This window comes from Pipra filicauda, unplaced genomic scaffold, assembly GCF_003945595.2.
Source record: "Pipra filicauda isolate LSUMZ 115617 unplaced genomic scaffold, ASM394559v2 scaffold281_size1565311_pilon, whole genome shotgun sequence".
Taxonomy (NCBI): Eukaryota; Metazoa; Chordata; class Aves; order Passeriformes; family Pipridae; genus Pipra; species Pipra filicauda.
The window spans coordinates 1,036,387-1,057,201 of NW_024104400.1; the positions used below are offsets into that span (position 1 = coordinate 1,036,387).

General features: G+C 47.9%; 1 protein-coding gene and 1 long non-coding RNA gene across 2 annotated transcripts in view; both read left to right on the plus strand.

Moving 5' to 3' along the window:
• Positions 1-2,115: 2,115 nt before the first annotated feature.
• Positions 2,116-20,815, plus strand: part of SH3BGRL (SH3 domain binding glutamate rich protein like) — a 31,648-nt gene continuing 12,948 nt past the window's right edge. The window contains exon 1 of the mRNA XM_027725521.2: positions 2,116-2,241. Coding sequence (XP_027581322.1) covers positions 2,197-2,241 — 45 coding nt within the window. The 5' untranslated portion in view covers positions 2,116-2,196. The remainder of the gene's footprint in view (positions 2,242-20,815) is intronic.
• LOC120323530 lies at positions 7,242-9,645 on the plus strand. Its single transcript, XR_005564062.1, has 2 exons — positions 7,242-8,618; positions 9,523-9,645. It is a non-coding gene; the product is annotated as an uncharacterized LOC120323530 (long non-coding RNA).

The window sequence follows — 20,815 nt, forward strand, 5'->3', positions numbered from 1 at the left end:
TGGCAACAATTTTACCTGAAATCCCTGGATGATTCCAGAGTGGCAGATCCCTTGGGCTCTGCTTTGGGGAGCACCTAAAATTTATTCATTTCGTTTGAGGTTTTGCTCTACCTTGAGAAGGATAATTCACAACTTCACAAGTGTTTAACAGTGAAAACAAAAACAACACCATAGATTTTACAGGAGTAGCCTGGGAATAGAAAGCATTGTGCTTTTCCACCAATAAAGTAGAAAATTTACTCTTATGAGTCAAGAAAACCAAGTCGTTTCAATGACACCTGATGTGTGTATTGCTTTTAACTTAATAACTCTCATTTCATGAAGACAAAATGCCTCCTAAAGTGCACGTTTGAGAGTAACGATTGTACCAGGGTTTTTAGGAGGCTGAAAGATGAGGTGCAGCTCGCTCCAGGTGAATCTCACCTCCTGATTGCAACTCTCCAAGGAAAGGAGAGCTGCCAGTGTGACAGGGGAGCCCAAAGTCCAAGTGATCCTCCCTTTCCCGTTCTCCACCTGCATTTTTTCCATCTTTCTGATAAGCTGTGGTTTCTCCCTCCCTCATTCCTTGCCATGAATCAGGTTACACACTGGAGGCAACAGGAATTCCCAGTGTGTTTCTCAAACAGCTGGGAAGGGGTTCACAAACACATCTGAAGAAACATTCCTCGAAGAATTTTAATCTCCTGGACTTAACTCAGTTTGTTTTAAAGAGATTAAAAACTACATTATTTATTTTATAACATTTTGAAATTCTTTATTGTGTACCATCATCCTAAATAAATGTTGGCTTATTGCTTTCTCAAACACAAAACTCATTACAGGCTCGAAGACTATATAAGTATCATAATTAATATCAAATTTAGGCATGTTATTCTCAAAATAGTGCTTTTTCTGTTTTTTTTCTTTTTACTATTGGCAAATTAATAAAACAAATATGGGTGACAATTCAGTACTTTTTAATTCGATGGGTTTTTTTAAAAAATCATTTCTTTAGTTAGGAAATAATTTCTTTGGTTAGGAAAACCACCTTATAATTTGACAGAGGAAGGCTTGTCCTTGTTTGGAAAACTCATTTCAGAAATAGCTCCTTATTTTTTGCCAAGAGCAGAACAAATATCTTTCTTTCATCTTAGCTTGTAGGTGGTAAAATTGCAGCTTCTTGTGCTTATCAACCTAAGTATTTTCCATTTTCTGCGAAGCTGTTATCAGAATATATAATGCAATATATATGAGGTAATACTTGGAATACCAGAGGCAAATGGGAGATAGGTGCTGGATAAAAATTTCCCTAAATAACGTGTCACCATGACCGTAACTATTAAAAATGTGGGGGGGTTGATGCTTTGTGGGGATGATACTTTACAATAATGATGAGAATGCGAAGAACTCACTGGATGCCGTGTGTCTTTTGACAGGGGCACATCACTCGGGCAGTTCTCTCCACACTGGAATAAATTTTTAAAGGAAATTCTTAATTCAAAATATAACTTCCCAGAAACATCTCCCCATCCCTGACTCCTCTTGCCGCCCGTGCCCTCACACCGCGGGCACGGCCATGGCGGGGGAACAGGGTGGAGGGGGAGAGGTACCGGCGGAGCCCAGGACGGGTCGGTCGGTCCCGGGGAACTGGCCGTGAGGGGACCGGGAGAGGAGCAGCCATGAGGGGATCGTGAGGGGAGTAGCCATGAGGGGAGCAGCCATGAGGGGAGCGGGACCTGAGAGGGGCAACCATGAGGGGAGCGGCCGTGAGGGGACGGGGACCTGAGAGGAGCGGCCGCTGCCATGGCGGCCCCGCTCCGCTGGCTCCCTCTCTCCCGCCCCGGTTGTCTCTAGTTCGCTCCGGTTCTCCCCGCCGCCCCGCCCGGTCCCCCCCGGCCCCTCAGCGCGGCTCCGCCGCCATGGCTCCCCCGCCCCCTCCCCCGCACGTCTCGCGCGGCTCGTCGAGAACGCGCCTCGTCTCCCCTCTCTTTCTTTTTCTCCCCCCCCCTCCACCTTATTTATTTATTTATTTATTTTTTTTAAAAAAAACATTTTCCGCCCTTCCGGGCTCGGGCGGCGGCGGCGGCCGCGGGGCGAGGCGGGGCGAACGCTCCCGCCGCCTCCCCGCGCCCGCCCTCCCGCCTCAGCCCCAGCCCGCGCCCGAGCCGCCCGCACACACCCACCGCCCGCCCGGCTCCGCATCCCGCCGCTCCCAGCATGGTCATCAAGGTCTACATCGCCTCCTCCTCCGGCTCCACGGCGGTAAGCGGCGCCCCCGGAGAGCCGGTGCCGGGCGGGGGGTGCTGGGGGAGGCCGGGGCAGCCGCGGTCCCCTCACGGCTCCCGGCGCGGCGCGGGCGGAGCTGCGGCTGCCGCCGAGGGAAAGCGGCGTTTCCTCCGTGATTCGCACCCCTCGCCCTGCGCTGGGAAGGCAGAGCCTCCAGTATTTGGGTTTTTTTTTTTGTTGTTGTTCTTAAAGTTCGATTCTAAATGTGTCGCCCATCGTTGGGTTTGGATGAGTTTATTCCTCGTGGGTGGTGGCGGGCGTGTGGCCGCTGTCCCGGGAGCTGCCGGTTCTTGCCGTGTGGGAACACCGGGTTTCGCTTCTCGTGCCTCCAATGTCTTGTAGGCAGACCTCGGACTCTGTTTTTCAAAAGAAAAATAAGCAAATAGACAGAAATATTGGGGCAGTTGCCTACGTTCAGGTGTAGCTCAGTGTCCTCAGGATCGTCTGGTTTCTGTGAGATCGTTTTGATCTGTGAGAGATGCTCCAAGGCTGAAATCCAGGGGATTTGGTCACACTTGGTATGGATGTGCTGGAGCACTGCAAAATGCCAGAGACTCGGGAAATGCCAGCTATTGCAGTTAATGATCAGTGACTTTTACTGGGAGGAGATAAAGAGACCGAGCTGTGTCTGTGTGATGACCTGTCACAGTTAGACTCTCTGCTTCAGGTGCAGGTCCCCAAACTTTGGGATTGTGATGTGCAGAAGATAGAAACAAACTGTCACTGAATTCTCCTTCTCTGCCTGAGCGCAGCCACTGATCAATGGTCTTCAGCGGATGAAATACCAGTTGGTAGCTTGTGGCCATGGGGCACAGATGGCAAAGGAGGCTGTGCCTCAAGTGTCCCTGCTGTCCCTCCTTTCCCGGGTCATCTTTGTTAATCTTGATGTCAGTGCCGTGCTGGTGCTGCTGTTGAAAAGCAGATACCTGTCTGATGCTGCTCTGGAAAGGGTCTTGAAATCCCGAGTAGTTCATTCATAAAAGGGATCCAGAGGGATTTCTGTGGGATTCATACAGAATGATCATCTGGAAGAAAAGAAGCAGTCATTAGCAGATTGAAAAAGTAATTCTTTCTTTCTAATGCAGCTGTTAATAGGTTTCAAGTTGACTGCTTCAGTTGCTGTAGATTTTTATCGGTGCTCTCTTCATGGCACCTATTGATTTCTGTCTGTGTGGTGATACTGAGCTCTGGGGTGCGCTCACTGATCTCAATCCTGACTGTGTTTTCACGGTTTTAAATGAAGTTTTTAATTATTAGCTGAGCGATTTCTGTGGTGCTGCCTTGTCCTTGTGTGGGCTGTACATGTTACAAGGCTCCAGTCTGACTAACTGCTGCTTTTTAGGCTCCTTTGTGCATCCCTGACTGTGGAATTTGAATGTAGCGTTGGTGTAGTCTGTTTTGGGGGAATTTGAGTGTAACGTGCACATAATTGCCAGTTTTATGACGTGTATATATATTTTTTTATATACTCATGCCTGTGTCTGAAGCTGGAACAGCTCAAGTGATGTTGTGGTAATGAGCAGGACTTGCACATTTCTTGGTTTCCTCTGTGCACTGAGGGTGTTTCTGTTGGCAGGGACCAGCCAGCACCTCACAGGGTGATGTTTTCTTTCCAGTATAAGAATTTTAATCGATGTTTCAACCTAAAGTAAGACAGAGAGGCACGTCTTTGAAGGGAAATGTGCTCCATGGGAATGAGTTGGTTTTATGGGTCTTAAACTGTTGGTGAGACCGGCTTTGCTCGGAGGGCCAGAGGAGCCTTTCCTGTGCTGAATTTGAAATAACTCACTCCAGGAATGGAAAATCCACATCAGAGGAGGCTGCTACTGAGAGATGGAACAGAGACAAGGCTGTTTGCAGCAAAGGGACTGAACTGGGTAACATCAACCCTGGAAGGGCTCTCTCTCCTGCTAAGTCAGCTTTGTACTGTCAGTGAAGCCCGGCAAAGTGTTAATTTGGGATTTAAAAGGCTAATTTGGCTGAGTAGAAGCAAACCAGAAATAAGTATCAAATCTCCTCCTTCCTGCCCTGTTTCTGCAAGCTGGAGAAGCTTTTGTGAGACTGGAAAGCATCGTCTCCCACTGAAGGGAAAAGGGTTGGGACTGCTTCACACCTCACACCCTGGGGCTGTGAGTCTTGGAAGGTGCCCAAATTTTGTGGTCTGTTATTGGCAAAGTCCTGCTTTGTTATGTGGTACAATCTGCCACAGTATATAAAATGTTGCCCCAAGGAACTGTTCTCCATAATGTTTATGTTCGGTAGGGTGTATCACTGAGGAAAAAATACTGTGTGAAGCTCATGTCTAAGCAAAGGCGTTTTATGAGCGTGTTTCAAGGGATTTCTGGTGAAGTGTGTGTTGTCTGGCCTTCCATTTGAATTTCAGCCCACAGTATGATGGTTACAGCACCAGTTTCCTGCTGTTTGGAAGTCTTACATGGGAAGTTGCCCCTTCTCTTTAATCTTTCTCAATGTGGGTGTTGCACTGGTGAGTTGTGGGCTGGGCAGTGGCACCTGGGCATTGAAGATGAGGTGAGGACACCCAGTGTGGGAATATGCATGTGGAGCTCCTGTCCAGGTGTCTTCCTGGGGGACCTACAATGGAAGCGAACAGTGTTCCTTAGACAGTGTTGGAGGCTCTGGACATAAATGACAGAAGCAAATGCCCCAAGTGTTGCAGGAGCAGGGACTGTCCAGGCTATTCAAATCCTTCAAGAGGCAAAAGGAGGAGAGGCCTAAGAGTCATTAGACTCTTGCTTCGGGAAGAAAAGGATACAAGGAGGGAAGAAGCTGAATGGCACAAGTCCAGTCTGTGATTTTCTCCATAGGATTTTGGTATTTTGTTGGGTTTTGGGTAAGACATTGCCCAGCCTTCCTGCAGCACCAGAATCCCTTTCTTCCTGGAGGCAGCTGGACTGCCAGGTTTATTGATCTCCCGTGGAAGGGAGCCAGCTGTTTGAATTCTTCTCAGTTTTACGAGTGTGCATTTGTTGCCAGCAACTGCACCGGGTCTTGACTACAGACTTTGTCCAAGAGAATTGTGTTTGTTCATCCCCCATCCCCTTGCAAGCTCCAGGAGTGTGGATGAGGAAACTGGAGGCTGGAAGCAAAAGTGCCAGCACTACAGATGGTGGGCTGAGCTCTCCCCTGTGCCACTGCCAGTGCTGTGGGCTGTGGAAAATGCCACATCAAACCTCTGGTGTCCAGACACTCCTCAGAGCCAGGCACTTCATCTTGGTGATTTTGTGATGTTTCCATGTCTCCAGGCTCTCCCCCCTCCCTTGTTTTGATGGCTGCGTGGGTGGTTTTCCTTCCTCGCCTCCTGCTGCGGCTGCAGACAAGGCAAGGAGAAGAGATGATCTCCAGAGTGCCTTGTTACACAGACTCGCTGCTCTTTAGGGCTGGTTTTAGAGAGGAAAGGAAATTTTAGTTTATGTTTTCATTCACACAGTTAAAGATGTGGGGGGTTCATGTTTTTCTTGTATTGTTTTCTTGCTTGGGAAAGGGTTTAGGTCTTCTCCCCACCCACCAGGAAGTGAAGAGGAAAGTGGCCTGTGGTCAGGGGAGTGAACATTTGCTCACAATTACTCTCCTCTTTTCCCTCATAACCCAGTAAGGCACTGGTGGACTTGCTGGTGCTGCTGGGGATATACAGCCAGTGGCAAGAGCTTCCTACGGCATTCCAGGGGAGAACAGCTCTGGAGAAGAGCAGCTGGAAACAAGCGGTATGTAACCACCAGCTCTTGTCCCTGCTCAACAACTCAGGGCTTTGGGAGGGCTGGCGAAGCCGCTTCGTCCTGCTGAAGTGTGAATCCCAGGGAAGTAATACATGGAGAGACGGAGACTGTATGAAAAAAATTCTATGTTGCATTGAAATCCCTCAAGGGCCATTTCCCTCAGCGTATCACAATAAATGCACATCTTGCCACCCTAAGGTAGAATGAGCAGAGTCTGTGTGGTTCGTGTTTGTGTTGCTTGTCTGCTGTGAGGTTTCACGGAATCAGAGAAGCGCTCAGGTCGGAACAGACCTCGAAGGTGCTGGGCCGTGGCAGGAGGTGGCTCTGAGGGCATCTCAGGGTGTCTCTGTGCACGCAGCTGTGCCCAGTGTGCATCACAAGTGTCTCTGCTCTGCTGCCACGTGCAGCGTTCCCCGTGGCTGTCCCGGCCGGATGTGTGCTCACGGCGGTCACCGCGGAAGGCCCGAGCAGCAGACGGGGAGCAGCTCGAGAACTTCCTTCGGCTGCCTGGCAGGGCAGCTCCTGTGGGAAGAGAACACCGAGAGGAATCTTTGGTAAACAGTCTTGTAATGGGATGCAAGTTTAGGTAAACCCACATATTGTGGGGGAAATAAGCTGCATCTGTAGTTCTAAAAACAGTCTCTCCCTGTTTGTTTTGGTGATACTCAGCTCATGCCAGTAATAAACCGGGGGTGAAGACTTGACTTGTTAGGCTTGGTATTGATTTTAAGGCCCTCTGTTGTGGAAACATAATATGTGAGAAGGACTTTTTTGGACGCCCAGTGTTCACCAAACTGGATTTCTCTCAATCAAACGGTAGGAATTGTTCTCAGTTAGAGCTCTCGGGGTGGAAGACAAAATTCATAACACGGGTTGAGCTCGGATGTGTTCCATCTGCCTCCTGGGTTGTTTTTTGCTAAAATCATTGTTCCAAACTCTAGATAAGTCAAATATTTTTCTTGAAATATTGCATTCAAATTTTTAATGGAGCCAGAGATTAAATTGGCTGCAGTTGTTGCAATAGTTTCAATATATCAAAATAGAAAACGCTCTACTGTGTTTAAATAAAACCAGTTTTCTGACAGCAGGAGAAAGATGGAAAATTACACTTCCACAGTTAAGGCTGGGAAAGGCTTTTGGCTGAAAATTTCTATACATTGTATATGCAGGTTGGGCAGTGTTTATTCTGAGGTGGTGCATCAGGATTATGTCTCTGCTTGAGGAGAAAAGGCAGATTTTGGGAAGAAGGTGGATGTTGTCAGCCTGGGCTGGCTTTCCTTGAACTCTGATCTGCAGCGTGTTCTGAGATATCATCCACAAAGTGTCATGTCAGGGCTAAGCACTTGGGGGCTTGAAATAAATATTTATAAAGTTGAGCAAGGAACTTTGCTTGTCCTGAGGCAATAAAGTTACACTCAGAAAATTCCTACAGAAGTCAGTGAATTGGCATGTGTGTAACGAGCAGAGGGTGCCAAAACCAAGAGTCTCTACAAGGTTATTCTTACTCCTCCCAGAAAAGAAGGAACTGGGGAGACAGGAGACAAATGGAGCTACACAAACATTGATAGAATTCAGCTGTTCAAGCTCAAAACAGAACTAAAATTTTCCCCTGTATGTTCAAAAAGAAGGACTAAGGATGTGTTGTTGCTGTAGCCAAGGGAGGTGAGCTCTGCCTTATGTCCCTGGGCTTTGTGCTCCCCAGCCGTGGAACTGCTGATCTCAGTTCCTGGCACTGATCAGAGGGCTGGAAACCTGAACCAAATCCCCAACTCATATCAATATTCTGCTATTCAGGAATGTTTCTGCTCAAACGTGAACATTTGGTGTTAATGCCATTTGTTTAACCTCAGCTGTATTCAGGGGAGACCTTTGGTTTATGATTAAATTTAAAGTGCTTTTGTTTGGTCAGATATTTAATCAAGCCTGAAAGAGTTTTAATTGTAATATTTATCTACTGTTATTTGTCCCAGAAAAAAAGCCTCAGTCCAGGAGCACGTCCTTCCCAGGACAGCACTTCCAGCTCACTGTTTTCTGACATTCAGGAGGCAGGAGGGTGACTGAGCTTTAAGGCACCAGAAGACAATGTGAAGGGTCAGCATCCAACTGGCCTGACTGAGTTAGTGCTGTCCGGATACAGCTCAGGTTGTCTTTACATCCTGACTTACAACTCCTTCCTGGACTTATTTCCCCTGTGAGACGTGGATGGGATGATTTATTTCTTTAATTAACTCTCTGAAGTGCAGCTTTACTGGGGCTGTGCACGAATCAGCCTCTCTGGAAGTTCTAAAGGCGCTGGGCTGTGAAATGGTGACTGTTACCTGTTGTTTGATTGCTGGGGGGTTGGAGTGAGGAGAGGAGCCAGAGGCAGCTGTGCTTAACCAAGGATCTCAGGGAAATGTGGGAGCTGTGAGCTGCCTTCCAGGACAAATGGATGTTATTCTTTGCTAGGCTTTTTCCCAGCGGATGCTTGGACAGAGACAGAGCAGGGAGGAGAATCAATGCACTGTCAGAGGAGAAAGCTGAGCCTCACACCTGAGCTGCCTGCAGCATAGGAATGAGGGTGATCTCTTAAGAATGAATCCCTGGACTTCTAGAAAGTTTCAGACAAGCTTTGGCCAGGTTAAAAATCTTTTTTCATAACAAAACTGCTGTGGGATAAGAGGAAAGGATTATTTATTTTCTTTTTGACTTATGTAATTAATTACACATCAGTTGCATAAAACAAATAGCAGTCAAGATTTGGGAATGTATCAGCTGCTTTTGCAATATGCAGAAGTTACAAGGAGATTCCCACAGAACTCTAAGCAATCCCAGTGCCAGAAGAGCCTGCTGTAGCTGTTCCAGTTTGGAAACTATTAAGAAACAGTCATTGTCTTGTGTAATCAGGTTTAAACTGCTAAAATACTGTTTAGCAGAGAGGTCTTGGAGCTGCACGAGGTAATTCTACAAAAATACTGTATTTGTGGCCATAAAAAGCAAACAAAATGTCAGGAACTCTTAGGATTGGAAAGGACAAAAGAAAAAAAACCAAACAAACCACTGTATAAAAGTGTGGTGAGTCTGTATCTTTAGAAGGCTGGAATTTTTTCTTTTAAATGATCTATAAAAGTGAGAAAAGGGAAGAAAGCGGGGTGAGGTGATCACTGTGGGAGGAACAACCCAATAAGGTAGAATTTGTGGATGATAATTAGAAGCTGTGGCTGCCCCATCCCTGGAAGTGTTGAAGGCCAGGCTGGATAGGGCTTGGAGTAACCTGGGATAGTGGAAGGTGCCCCTGCCCATGGCAGGGGGTGGAACCAGATGAGTTTTAAGGTCCCTTCCAACTAGTCCATGATTCTGTTAATTCTGCAGTTGATAAAGAAAGAACTGAAAAAGTCTGAAACGTGATAACAGCAAATGAAGCATGGGAGAACAAACAGGAAGGGATTATTCATAAATTTCCCCAGTGGAACAACTGGGGTAGAACAAGTGAGAGTGGCAGGTGGCAGGTTCAGAATAAATGAAATACTTTGTTTGCCAACAGGGATTTAATGGAGAAACTCCCTGCCCGAGGACATGGTGTGGAGCAGACTGTGCACAGGCTGGAGAAGCAGTGAGACAAATTAAGAGGGAAGTCTATTAAGGGCTATTAAACATAATTACTACACCTCTGACTCAAAAGTGTGTATTATTGGAGTCTGGGAAGAAAGCATGATGTGGTGTAGCTCTCTGTGCTCAGTCTGTTGGTGTGCTCTTCCTTGGGATCTGTGACCAGGGGAGACAGGATACGAGTGTTGGATCCAACCCAGCAGAGCTTTCTTCTGTCCTTGGATGAAATTGGCTCTGCTCCCAAAATTATGTTAACAGTTTGCATTTAAAAAATTAATTCCATGTTGTCCAGGAAAAATGTTTGGTGTAAAGGAATGTATGTGTGTGTTTGGGATGTGCTGGTTTGGTTTTAATTTGGGGGTGATTATAGATACCTGCAATTGTAGAGGTATTAGAAGGCTCTGGACATTTTGGTGTAACCGGAAAGTTCTTCTGAAATGCAAACAGGTTCTGTCTCTGTTTTATATTCAATGTGACTGAAATCTTCCCTCTCTGCTTTGCAAACTGTGAGGGGCTGTGAGAGACTGTAGATATGAGAGGAACTTTTGGCTGTGGTCCTCTCTCTTATCCTGAGCTGGAAGGGATCCCCAAGGATCACCAGTCCAACCCCTGGCCCTGCCCAGGACACCCCAACAATCCCCCCCTGTCCCTGAGAGCATTGTCCAAACCCTCCTGGAGCTCTGGCAGCCTTGGGGCCGTGGCCACTGCCCTGGGGAGCCTGTTCAGTGCCCAACCACCCTCTGGGGGAAGAACCTTTTCCTAATAAAACCAGAGCCTGGGGGAAAGCAGGAGTTAATGCCAGTTCTCTTGGTTTCCTGTGAACCACTGCAGGAGCTGAGGATGTGGCTGTGAGAAATGTTGTGTGAAGCCATTTGTCATTCAGTAGCTGCTCAGAACTTTCTGTTGGCAGATAAACAGTGAAATCTCCAGGTTTGGAGACTGAGTAAGACTTTGCACAGGGAAACCTTGCCATTAGCTCCTCTGTTTTACATGGAATGAAGTGCACTGTGGGATCTAGCTCGGGATTGGGATATTAGTGACTGGGACAGTGGGCATGGAACAAGCTCTGCCAGGTCACAGCCAGCATCTTGTTTGGGTTGGGTGTGACTGGGAAAAGGTTTCCATTAATCAAAGCTGAAATGTCACTGTTTTCCTGGGCTCTTGGGCAGACAGGGAGATCGGAATGAGAGCACACAGGAGCAAACATGGCTGTTCTTCGTGTGTCTCAGCAGTTCTCACCTACAAAACAAGCATTTGGTGAGAGAAACAGCAGGTGATTCCAAGACCAACAGGATTTTGCAGATGCTGGCAAACATCACATTTCGGGGGTGTCTCCCTAAATGTTCAGGGAGGTGTATCAGACACCCCTCCTGCCTCAGGCATAAGTCAGAATCAACTGGAAAAGCCTCCTGGAAACAGCAAAAAGGAAGCCTCTGGGAAAAATAATCATAGTTTTCACATAAAGCCACGTTTTTTGATAATAGTGGTTTCCAGGCAGGTTTAAGCAGCACATCTGTATCCACCTCATGGGATCAATCTCTGGCTGTGCTTATGTCACTGGGAGTTTTGCCATGGACTACAGCAGGACAAGACTTTATTCCTTAGGAAATACTTAATGCTGCTTATCCAAGACATTCCTGTGCACATGTTGCAAATGTATTTGGCCAGAGCAGCAGCTGCAGAACAACTGGCAGAGTGGGAGAGGAGCAGAATAACCCCGTGAATGGATTAAAAATACATCCCAAAACATTCTCACTGGACGTGGATAGAAATGTAGTTCAAGTGGAGCTGATTTATGGACAATAGATGTTTGGGGTTTTTCCCTAGGCAGGAAATACAATATATGTGAATAGAAATACAGAGGGTCAGGTTTGCAAATTTCCTTGTTAGTGACCTGATAATCCTGATTAAGAACTGGAAATTCCACCCTGTGATGCAGAGAAACAAGTCCCACGGTTCTGGTGGCTCAGTCTGTGGAACTTTGTGCTTGAGCACTCTTGCTCTGAATTTCTGTTCCCTTCTATCACATTAAAGTGTACCAGGAGGTCACTGGGAGAGCCTCCCTTCGCCCACAGAGGGCTGAGGTTTGCTGTGCATGCTGTGGAAAGATCAAAGGAAATCCATAAAGCTAACTTGGGGAATGTTCTGCCCAGGAATTTATACGTGTATAAACTGAGGAGAAGCTGGACAGACATCTGCATCTTCCACAGAATGATCTGGGACCAAAATCAGGCTTGGAAGGTGTTAGGAGACCCATCACCTCCAGTGCCAGCCATTGAGCATTAGGCTGAGAATGAAGAACATCAGGGGAATGAAGCTATTTTGGCTGCCTGCCCAGGCCTGGAGAACCCCATCCTACAGCAGATAAACAGCTGGGGGACTTAAACTTTTAAAAACTGAACTGCAGTTCAGAGGGTATTTCTTTTAGTTTGTGATTGGGGTGTGCAGATGCTGGCTTGCACTGAGGCAGAAGGAAGCTTGTGGTTTAGACAAAAACCCCAGGCAGATACCATGGTGACAGGAGGGATCTACAAAAGTTAGAAAAGATGGGGGGGGAAGTTGCAGAGTGGCTCGAGGTCGTGGCTCCAAGGCATGGGCAGCATCTGGAATAGTGCTCTTGGGCTGGGGTGAAGGTGGCACTTCCCTTTGGGATGCAGTGGGTGAGAACAGCTGGTTGATGGGAATGACCTTAACGAGTTGGAAAATGCTCCATTTTGTTAATTCCTATAAAGAGTGACTTTAAGGTGCCTCCTGAGAAGTCCTGAGAGCAAACCCCCAGGCACTGGCCTTCCTGGCTACAACAAAAAATTGGCCAACTCCTGTATTGCTTCAGCTGCCCAGAGGATCAGAAACTGCAGTGTGGCCAGCTCTTGTGAGAAGAATTTATCTCCTCCTCTTGAAGACACAGTTTCTGGAGTTACAATATTTTGTCCAAGTAAAATAAAGAAGGATCTGGGGCCTCCAGGGTGATTTGCACTTGAAATGTTACCCAAGGTAGTTACCTGGCTGGTCAGAAACCTGCTACCCATACACACTGTGCTCTGCTGAACCTTTCCTCTCTACTCTCCAGGATGATTTTGGTGCTATTTCAGTACAGCCTGACTTTTCCTGGAAAGAGCAGGAAAACTTGTACTAAATCCCTAGCTTTTTCTCTTCCTTTGTATTACGACATGTATGCATTTTAGTTCAGGAAAAAAGCTTTGTTCTCTTCAAAAAATTCATTGGTTTAGTTCTAGAATAGCAGTCAGCAAAAAGACTCCTTTGTTAAGTAATACCTGTGGTATAGGAGTTCCTCAAAGATAAAAAGCAACACGCATCAGAAGCACCTGGATCCCTGAGGTCATGTTATATTTCTTTTTAAAGTAGTTTTTTATTTAAAGAATAAATGCCTGGCAGTATAAAGGCAGTGAAAAAGCAATTAATGCTGTAAACTTTTAGTCTTGTTGGTTAATTTAGCTCTGTGTGCTAAACCATACAGGAAATAAACCTTCCTTTTATTGCAAACCACAGGGGCCTCCTGCAACACTGCCTGTGCTTTTAGCTCCTTTTCTAACCAGAGTTCACCTCACCACACAAACAAAACCAAACCTGTTTTCCCTCTGCTCTCTCTGTGCCGTGCAGGGCCAGCAGAAATCCACAGGCTCTGGAAAATAATTACAGGAGCAGCTGTTTCAATAAACAGCCCAAACTGCAGCCCTGGGGGTGTTATCTCAGGCTGGTTTCTCCAGGAAATATTATCCCAGTGCTGGGCAGACGTGGAGGGTGAAGTCTGAGGGGGCACCAAGGTGCGACCTGTGCAGTTTGCGCCAGTTTTCACAGGGTGGAGTTGCGTGGACCTGTCCTGGAGTTTCCATGAGGCTGAAGATAAAGGAGGAATAATTCTTCTGGCTCTCAGAAAGAGACTGCCTGAAAAAAACAGATTCACAACCTGACAACAGGAATGAGATCCAGACTTTCAGTTTTTAAAGCTTCTAGAACAAGCAGTCAGGTGGTCAGTGGCACCCTCGGTGTCTTTCCCCCTGTTTTTCTCAGCCACATTGAAAACTTCCGAGTATTTAGGAATATGTCATGTTCCAGAGTTTTCTGTACTCGTGATACCGAGCCTGATTATCTTGCTGGAGATCAGTCTTCTGTGGGGTGAATTGCTTTATAGTTGGTGTGTAAAGCCTGGCTGTGGGGCTGGGCTGTGGGGTTTGTGGAAACTGCCTGAAATGATCTCTGAAAGTAAACAAGCAATGATTTGAAAAAATAGTTATTCCTGCTGACTAACAGCCTAAGAAAGGAAGCTCTGAGAGGTGAAGGGAAAATTGTTCAAGGAGTCTGTGACAGAATTAGCTTGGATTTAAGGACTTTTTTTCTTTATTTCCACATAGCAAAAGCTCCTCTTTCCCTGACTTGTGTCTCAGGTAAGAGAGTACAGGGGGATGCTGAGGCTGTGGAGACCCCAGGAATGCACTGAACGGTTGTGCCAGGAGAAGGGGCTGTTGCTGGAGCTCCCTCTGCTCAGCTCCTCTCAGAGGTGCCCACTGAGCATCCCAGGCCTGAAGGAGAAGGTGAGCACAACTTCCCCTTCCATCATGGCTATCCTGGCCAGCACTGCCTGGAAAAGGGGACATGGAGTGGTCCAGGAGAGCCCAAGTGCAGGCTGAAGGGTGGGAATGCTCCCAGGTCCTGCCACTCTCGCCTCTGTACTGATCAGGAGTTGTTAGTTCGATACTGGGCTTTGGGAGGAGCAGATCTGTTTGTTTTTATTTAACCAAGCACAGAGTTTGGATGCTGTGAGACTTCCAGGGAAACTCAGCCTGCCAAGCTCCACGTCTGCTGCAGAAAACAACTGTGTGTAATAAATGAAGAGCTGCTATTCTGCTGCTGCCTGTGCTTTGTTAGCGGATAACCGGGATAATGGAGCCTGTATTCCGCAGGAGGAAGCTCGCTCTGTGTTGGTTTTGGAGCAGACAAGCAGTTTTCAGGCTTGTGAAAGGCAAATGCCACACGACTGACTTAGAAAATTGCCAAGGGTCAATTTATTTAGTGTTGTAATGGTGGTGTTTTGCTTTGGATGGTGCCAGTTCCGGGTGCCGTGATGGTTTGAGGACGGTGTCAATGCACGTGGTTAAAGCTGTGGTTTGCTATACATCAGTTGTTTCTTTACATCCTCATCTAAGGGAAGAGAAGGGGAAGCTTAGGTCTGGAAGCTTCATTTTGCAAAATACACTTATTCTGGATAACTTCAGTAGTCCCAAAAAACCCTAAAAATAATCTGGATCTGGGAATATTTGCACACAGGTCCTTCCTGCTGCTGAGTGAAGCAAAGGCCTGAGGCAGGAATGGCCTGAGGCCATGGTTTGATCCATGATTTCAGTCCTTATTGCTGCTAGGAGAGGCAATGACTCTTCTGGCTGTTTCTTCCCTTTCCTTGAGATGGGACAAGAATCCTCGTGTCAGCACAGTGAGGGGGTTGGGACCCCCAGAACAGCACTGCTGTGTGACTGGGAGAGCTTCCCCAGCTCTGACCTCCACGGAGCCCTGCCAGGGCTGGCACTGATCTCTGCTCTCTGTGACCAGGGACAGGACCCAGGGAATGGCCTCAAGTTGTGTCAGGGCAGGGTTAGGGTGGATCTCAGGAAAAGGTTCTTCCCCCAGAGGGTGGTTGGGCACTGACCAGGCTCCCCAGGGCAGTGGCCACGGCCCCAAGGCTGCCAGAGCTCCAGGAGTGTTTGGACAACGCTCTCAGGGACAGGGGGGGATTGTTGGGGTGTCCTGGACAGGGCCAGGAGTTGGACTGGATGATCCTTGTGAGTCCCTTCCAGCTCAGGAGATTCTGTGCTTCTGTGATTCTAAGAAGAGGTGAATCCATGCTCAGGGACAGGCCTTTGGAGTTCATGGAAAAGGTCTCTGTCCATAACCCTGATTTATGCAGGTTGAATGTGTACAGTCCCAGTGCCGAGCTGTGCTTCCCCCACGGCCTCTCCTGCCCGGACCTGGCGCTGGAGCAGGTGAGGTTTGGGGGAAGCCTGGGCAGAGCCCCTACAGGAGGATGGGCTGCTTTGGATGCTGGAGAGCTCTGGGTGGAGCAGTTTGGAGCTGCTGCCAGACAGTGCCCAGAGACTCCCCAGAGACTCAGGCTGCTTCCAGTGCAAAGTTCATCCTTAATCAAACACAGCTCCTGGTGGGGCTGTTTGCAGGGATCACATGGAGGGAAGGGAGACTCCTGCTGCTGTCTCTGCTCCCAGGGCTGCTGTCTCTGCTCCCAGGGCTGCTGTCTCTGCTCCTAGGCTGCTGTCCTTGCTCTCGGAGCTGCAGAGCCTGGAGCCCAGTGGGAACAGAGTGAAGCAGGAATCAGGACATCCCCCGTGTTTCCAATCAAGCCTTCCTTGGGCGAGGGGACAGGTGTGTCAGCCTGACACCTCTCCAGGTCTGGAATACTTCTCCCAGTGTTCAGCACTTGGAAGCTTCATGTTCATTCACTTTTTTATTGTGTTCAGGCTCTTGGGTTATCCACAAAAAGTAGGTAGGGAGATCTGGTGCCTCTGCCAGTGACAGCTCCGGTTCTGCCAGCCCCTTCCTGGGGCTTTTGGGTTTTAACTCCTTTTCCTGCTGGGAATCTTGTGTTCCATGTGCATGGAAGTGCAGTGTAAAAAAGGCTCACAGCCAACCCATAAGCAAACATCTCTGTTTTTTTGGCTGATGATGGAATGAAATTTTAGATGTTAAAATCTTGCATTAAAATCCCTGCAGATGGAAGTTTTGGCTGTGTGGGGATTGTTTGATTTGAAATCCAGGCAAATAATCCCACTGGGCATTGCTGTCACTTTTCACAGAACTTTAAAAAAAAAGGAAAAAAGGAAGAGAAGATCCCAAAGAAAGAAAAAAACAGTCTCTGGATGTGCAGAGAGTCTGGTTTTGGGGAAGTGGCCTTTGAACAGGCCATGACTGTGGGGAAGAGCGTTGACTCGGCAGTGGTGACCCTCCTGAAGCACTTGACAGAAGCATCTTCAGCAGAGTGGAGGGATGGTTCAGCTCTGGTTGGGCTGAGGACACATGTCCTGACTGAAGGCAGGGGGCATCTGATCTGCACAGCCCCCCAGAGCTCTGGGGAGTTTGTGCTTGAGGCTGAGCTGGGCTCTTGGGCAAAACAACTGGATGCTGCCAGTGTGGTCCAGGAGCCTGGGCAGGCCAGGGAATGGGGAGTGAGCAACTGAAAAAGTGTCGGGGAGCAGCCAGGAAGGAGGAGAGTTAAAGGGGAATGCTCTGTGTCACCCTCCTTCTCATAGAATCATGGAATATTCTGAGTTGGGAGGGACCCACAAGGATCATCCAGTCCAACTCCTGGTCCTGCCCAGGACACCCCAACAATCCCACCTTGTCCAAATGCTCCTTGAGCTCCGGCAGCCGTGGGGCCATGACCACTGCCCTGGGGAGCCTGGTCAGTGCCCAACCACCTCTTCCCTGCAGCCAAAAGAGAGAAAGATTTTCTTCTGAATTTGGTGCTTCAGTAGGAAAAGAGGTGTGGTTTCAGCTGACACAGAACCATTTTCATGTACTGGAACAAAATGTGAAGTTTATTAAATGGTACTTTCACACCCAGTCTTCAGGTGTTGCCGATGATAAGATGTTCTGTGCTAGAATCCTGGTGGCACCACAATAGTCCTTGACAAGCAGGTGTTAAAGGATGAATGGATTCACCCCCACACACTCCCCCAGCACTTGGGTATTGTTTGTTAAGAGCAGAATTTGACTGAAGCTGTGATAATATGTTGATTCTTAAGGTGCCTTCATAGAAAGTAAACCTAAAACACATTAAAAAGTCATCAGGGCTTTGTTAGGCAGTGCTGCTGCTGCTGTTTGCCAGAAGCTGGAGAGATATAAATAAGGAAATGTTACTTGTCCTCCTACTTGACTAATGGGTAAAGGAATCTGCTTTTGGCCACTGTGGGAGGAAAGTAGCTCAACAGACACTCAAGAGGATGCAGCAAGTCAGTTCTGACCTATTTATGGCCTTTTAGTATCTTGTTAGAATTTGACTGTAGTGGAGCTGTGGTGGAATTGGCTGTACTGTGTGTCTGGCACCAAATTAGTGACACTCAAACCCCCAGCTCCAACATTAACTCAGACCCTGTGTACATTTAAATGAAAAAATCAATACCATTTGAGTCTGAATATTCAAATCATTTAGCACTAACAGAGGCGATTTGCTTTTGTCAGCTTCTCCTGTGACCATGCCCACAACATCATTAAAGCCTTGAGCTTTGGCAGCAGATGTCTGTCTGCTTTTGTAGGTCCAAATGACATATATCCCAAACCTTTGTGTGGTGTAACTGCAAAGAGCCTTTGGAATCTTGCTCCTGAGCAGTTGCTTTCCCTCCTCACCACTCTCTTGACTGACTCTGTGCATACAGACCTCTGCCTGCAGGGATGTGACAGTGCTCACCTGGGTGGAAATCACAGAGTCACAGGATCATTGAGGTTGGAAAAGACCTCCAGGATCATCCAGTCCAACGTGTTCCCAATGCCCACCTTGTCACCCAGCCCAGAGCACTGAGTGCCATGTCCAGTTGTTCCTTGGACACCTCCAGGGATGGGGACTCCACCACCTCCCTGGGCAGCTGTGCCAGGGCTGGGCAACCTTTTCCAGGAAGAAATTCCTCCTGATGTCCAACCTGACCCTCCCCTGGCACAGCTGGAGGTCGTTCCCTCTCCTCCTGTCCCTTGTTCCCCGGGAGCAGCGCCCGACCCCCCCCGGCTCCCCCCTCCTGTCAGGGAGTTGCAGAGCCAGAAGGTCCCCCCTGAGCCTCCTTTTCTCCAGGCTGAGCCCCCCCAGCTCCCTCAGCTGCTCCTGCTGCTCCAGCCCCTTCCCCAGCTCTGTTCCCTTCTCTGGACACACATCTCTGGAAGGACCCTTGGCTGCATTGAGAATCCTGATCCCCCAGGACTTTAATGCATGGAGGTGACATAAACTTTCCTGTTTGGTTCTTCTGGTAGGAAAAAACTTGTTGAATGCACAAGGATCTTCAGACTTGGGTTTTGTTGGTGTGGGATTTAGCAAGTTTTCAGGCCTTGGGTTATTGAATGAGTGCACTTACAATGGCATTGTAATCCATGAGAGAAGCTTTTCTTTTTGTTCTCATGAATCAGCTTTTTCATTTATGTAACTTTCTATGCTTTCTGGAGCAAGTCGTGGTCTTGTTTTGGGAAGTGCAGACTTTGTCCTTTGTTCCAGTTATATTCCTGGCTTGTGCTCCAAAATCTGGTCAGTGGGGTGGTACCTTAGGCCTGGCTAAAGCCCCACTGCAGACAGACCACGTGCTTCCAGACGTGATGCAACCTCTGGGTTAAATTGCAAAAACCTTTTGGTGGCCTGGATTTTCCCCAGCCTCTCCCTTGAGTGGTGGTCCCTTTGCATCCTTTCACACCAAGACCCTTTCCTGCTTTTAAAAAGTGTCCCCAGAACCACATGTGAGCAACAGGAACGTGGTTGTTGCTCTCAGTGTGAGCTGGAGCCTGTTCCCTCCTGCCCTAGCTCTTGGGCTGGTGATGCTGATGCAGCTTGGGGTCAGTGGTAAAAACCATTCCCAAATAAACAAATTTTAAGCTGTTGGGGTGTAACCACATCAAACCAGGGCTGCTTTGCAGGATACATGTGGATATGCCATGGGCTTTCCCAAAGGGAGGCAGGGAGTCAGTACATATGGAGCCCATCTGGACACTGCCTAATTTCTGGAATAAAAAAAAAAAAGAGCAGCACAAGTCCAGCGTGAACTTTTTGCAGCCTCTTGTGTGTGATTTAGGTCACGGAAGTTTGTGGTGGTTTTGCTGTGTTTGTCCTCAATCTCATTCCCTACAGACCAGAAGCCAAACATCGAGAGAGACAATGATGGCACTGCTATGCTTAAAATAGCCAGAACAAAGAAGTGCTTTGAGTTCTGTGATGATAATTACCCAGGCCTAAAAATAGGCAGATGTTCTACCAGGCAGAGAGAGGTAACAGTGAGACAGGAATTGCTGGGAGACACCTGGCAAAGCTCTGAGCAGGCAGGTCATTGCTGGAGGCACCTCCGGGTTTCCCACCCTCTGATCACCATTCACAGTGGCACCATCAGAACTGGCACATTGGAATTTTAAGCTAATATGAGGGGGGGGGGGGAAATCTGGCTTGTTCATACAAATAAAACCAACAAAACCACTTAGACAACAAAATAGCTTCTGAAAAACCAGGGAAACCTCTGATGGAAGCCAGGGCTGAGGCTGCTCAGGTGTGTTTTGACTTGGAAGGGGGGGCCTCCTGCAGTGCTGGGGTGGAGAATAAGCTTAGGGCGCTGTCAGGATTCCCTGACATTTAAATCCATGGCTGAGCTGCCAGGCTCTAACTCCTACAAATTATGTTGTACTGGGAGGTGAAATTCTAAGTGTTTTGCAGCTCATTTGCAAGTCTGAGCTGCTGCATTAGCAACCCGTGTGGGGAAGGCAAGATCATTGTAGAAATCAGACGAAAAAATGTAAAAACCAAAGGAAAACCCACAGTATTTTCCCCTCCTCATTCCAAGCAGCGGCAGTGGATGGCAGCAGTGCTGGCCAGGCCCAGCAGCACAGGCAGGCAAGTCCCAAAGGCAAGGCCAGAGCTCAGCCCAAGTTACTTGTCTTGGCAGCAGCTCCACATTCCTCGTGCTGCCCCATCCTTCCAAAGAAAACCACTTCCTGGGGGTTCTCCCCTTGCTCCTGGCTGCCCATGGAGTTTGCTGAACATTTTTTTATGCTGCACTTCTTCCATTTGCTGTTAAATTGCACCTTATCAATCTTGCAAAGGCTCTGAAGTGTTTGAAGAACGGATGAGCACAAGTCTGGCCACAAACAGTAACATCAAAGTTCAGACTTTACCTCTTGCACAAATGATGAAGCAGCTTCTTTAAAATCATCAGTGGCATAAAATAAAACTGTTTTAAAGCTGTAGTTGCTTTTCCTAATCTAGAACTCAAAAAGCTGGAATTGGAAATGGCAAAAAAAACCCCTTTTGAAGCTGTTTTTGTCTTGAAACTGAATTGAGAAGTGTGTGAGATGCAGATCTGCCGGAAGGTGTGGCTTTGCTGCTGTCCCGGTGCTGGATCCCAGCTGTGAGGTTGGGAGAGGCAGCTCAGGACACACGTTCAGCGGGAGCTGGAGAGAATCATGGAATTGTTAAGGTTGGAAAAGACACCTTTGGGATCATCAAGTCCAACCATCAGCCCAGCCCC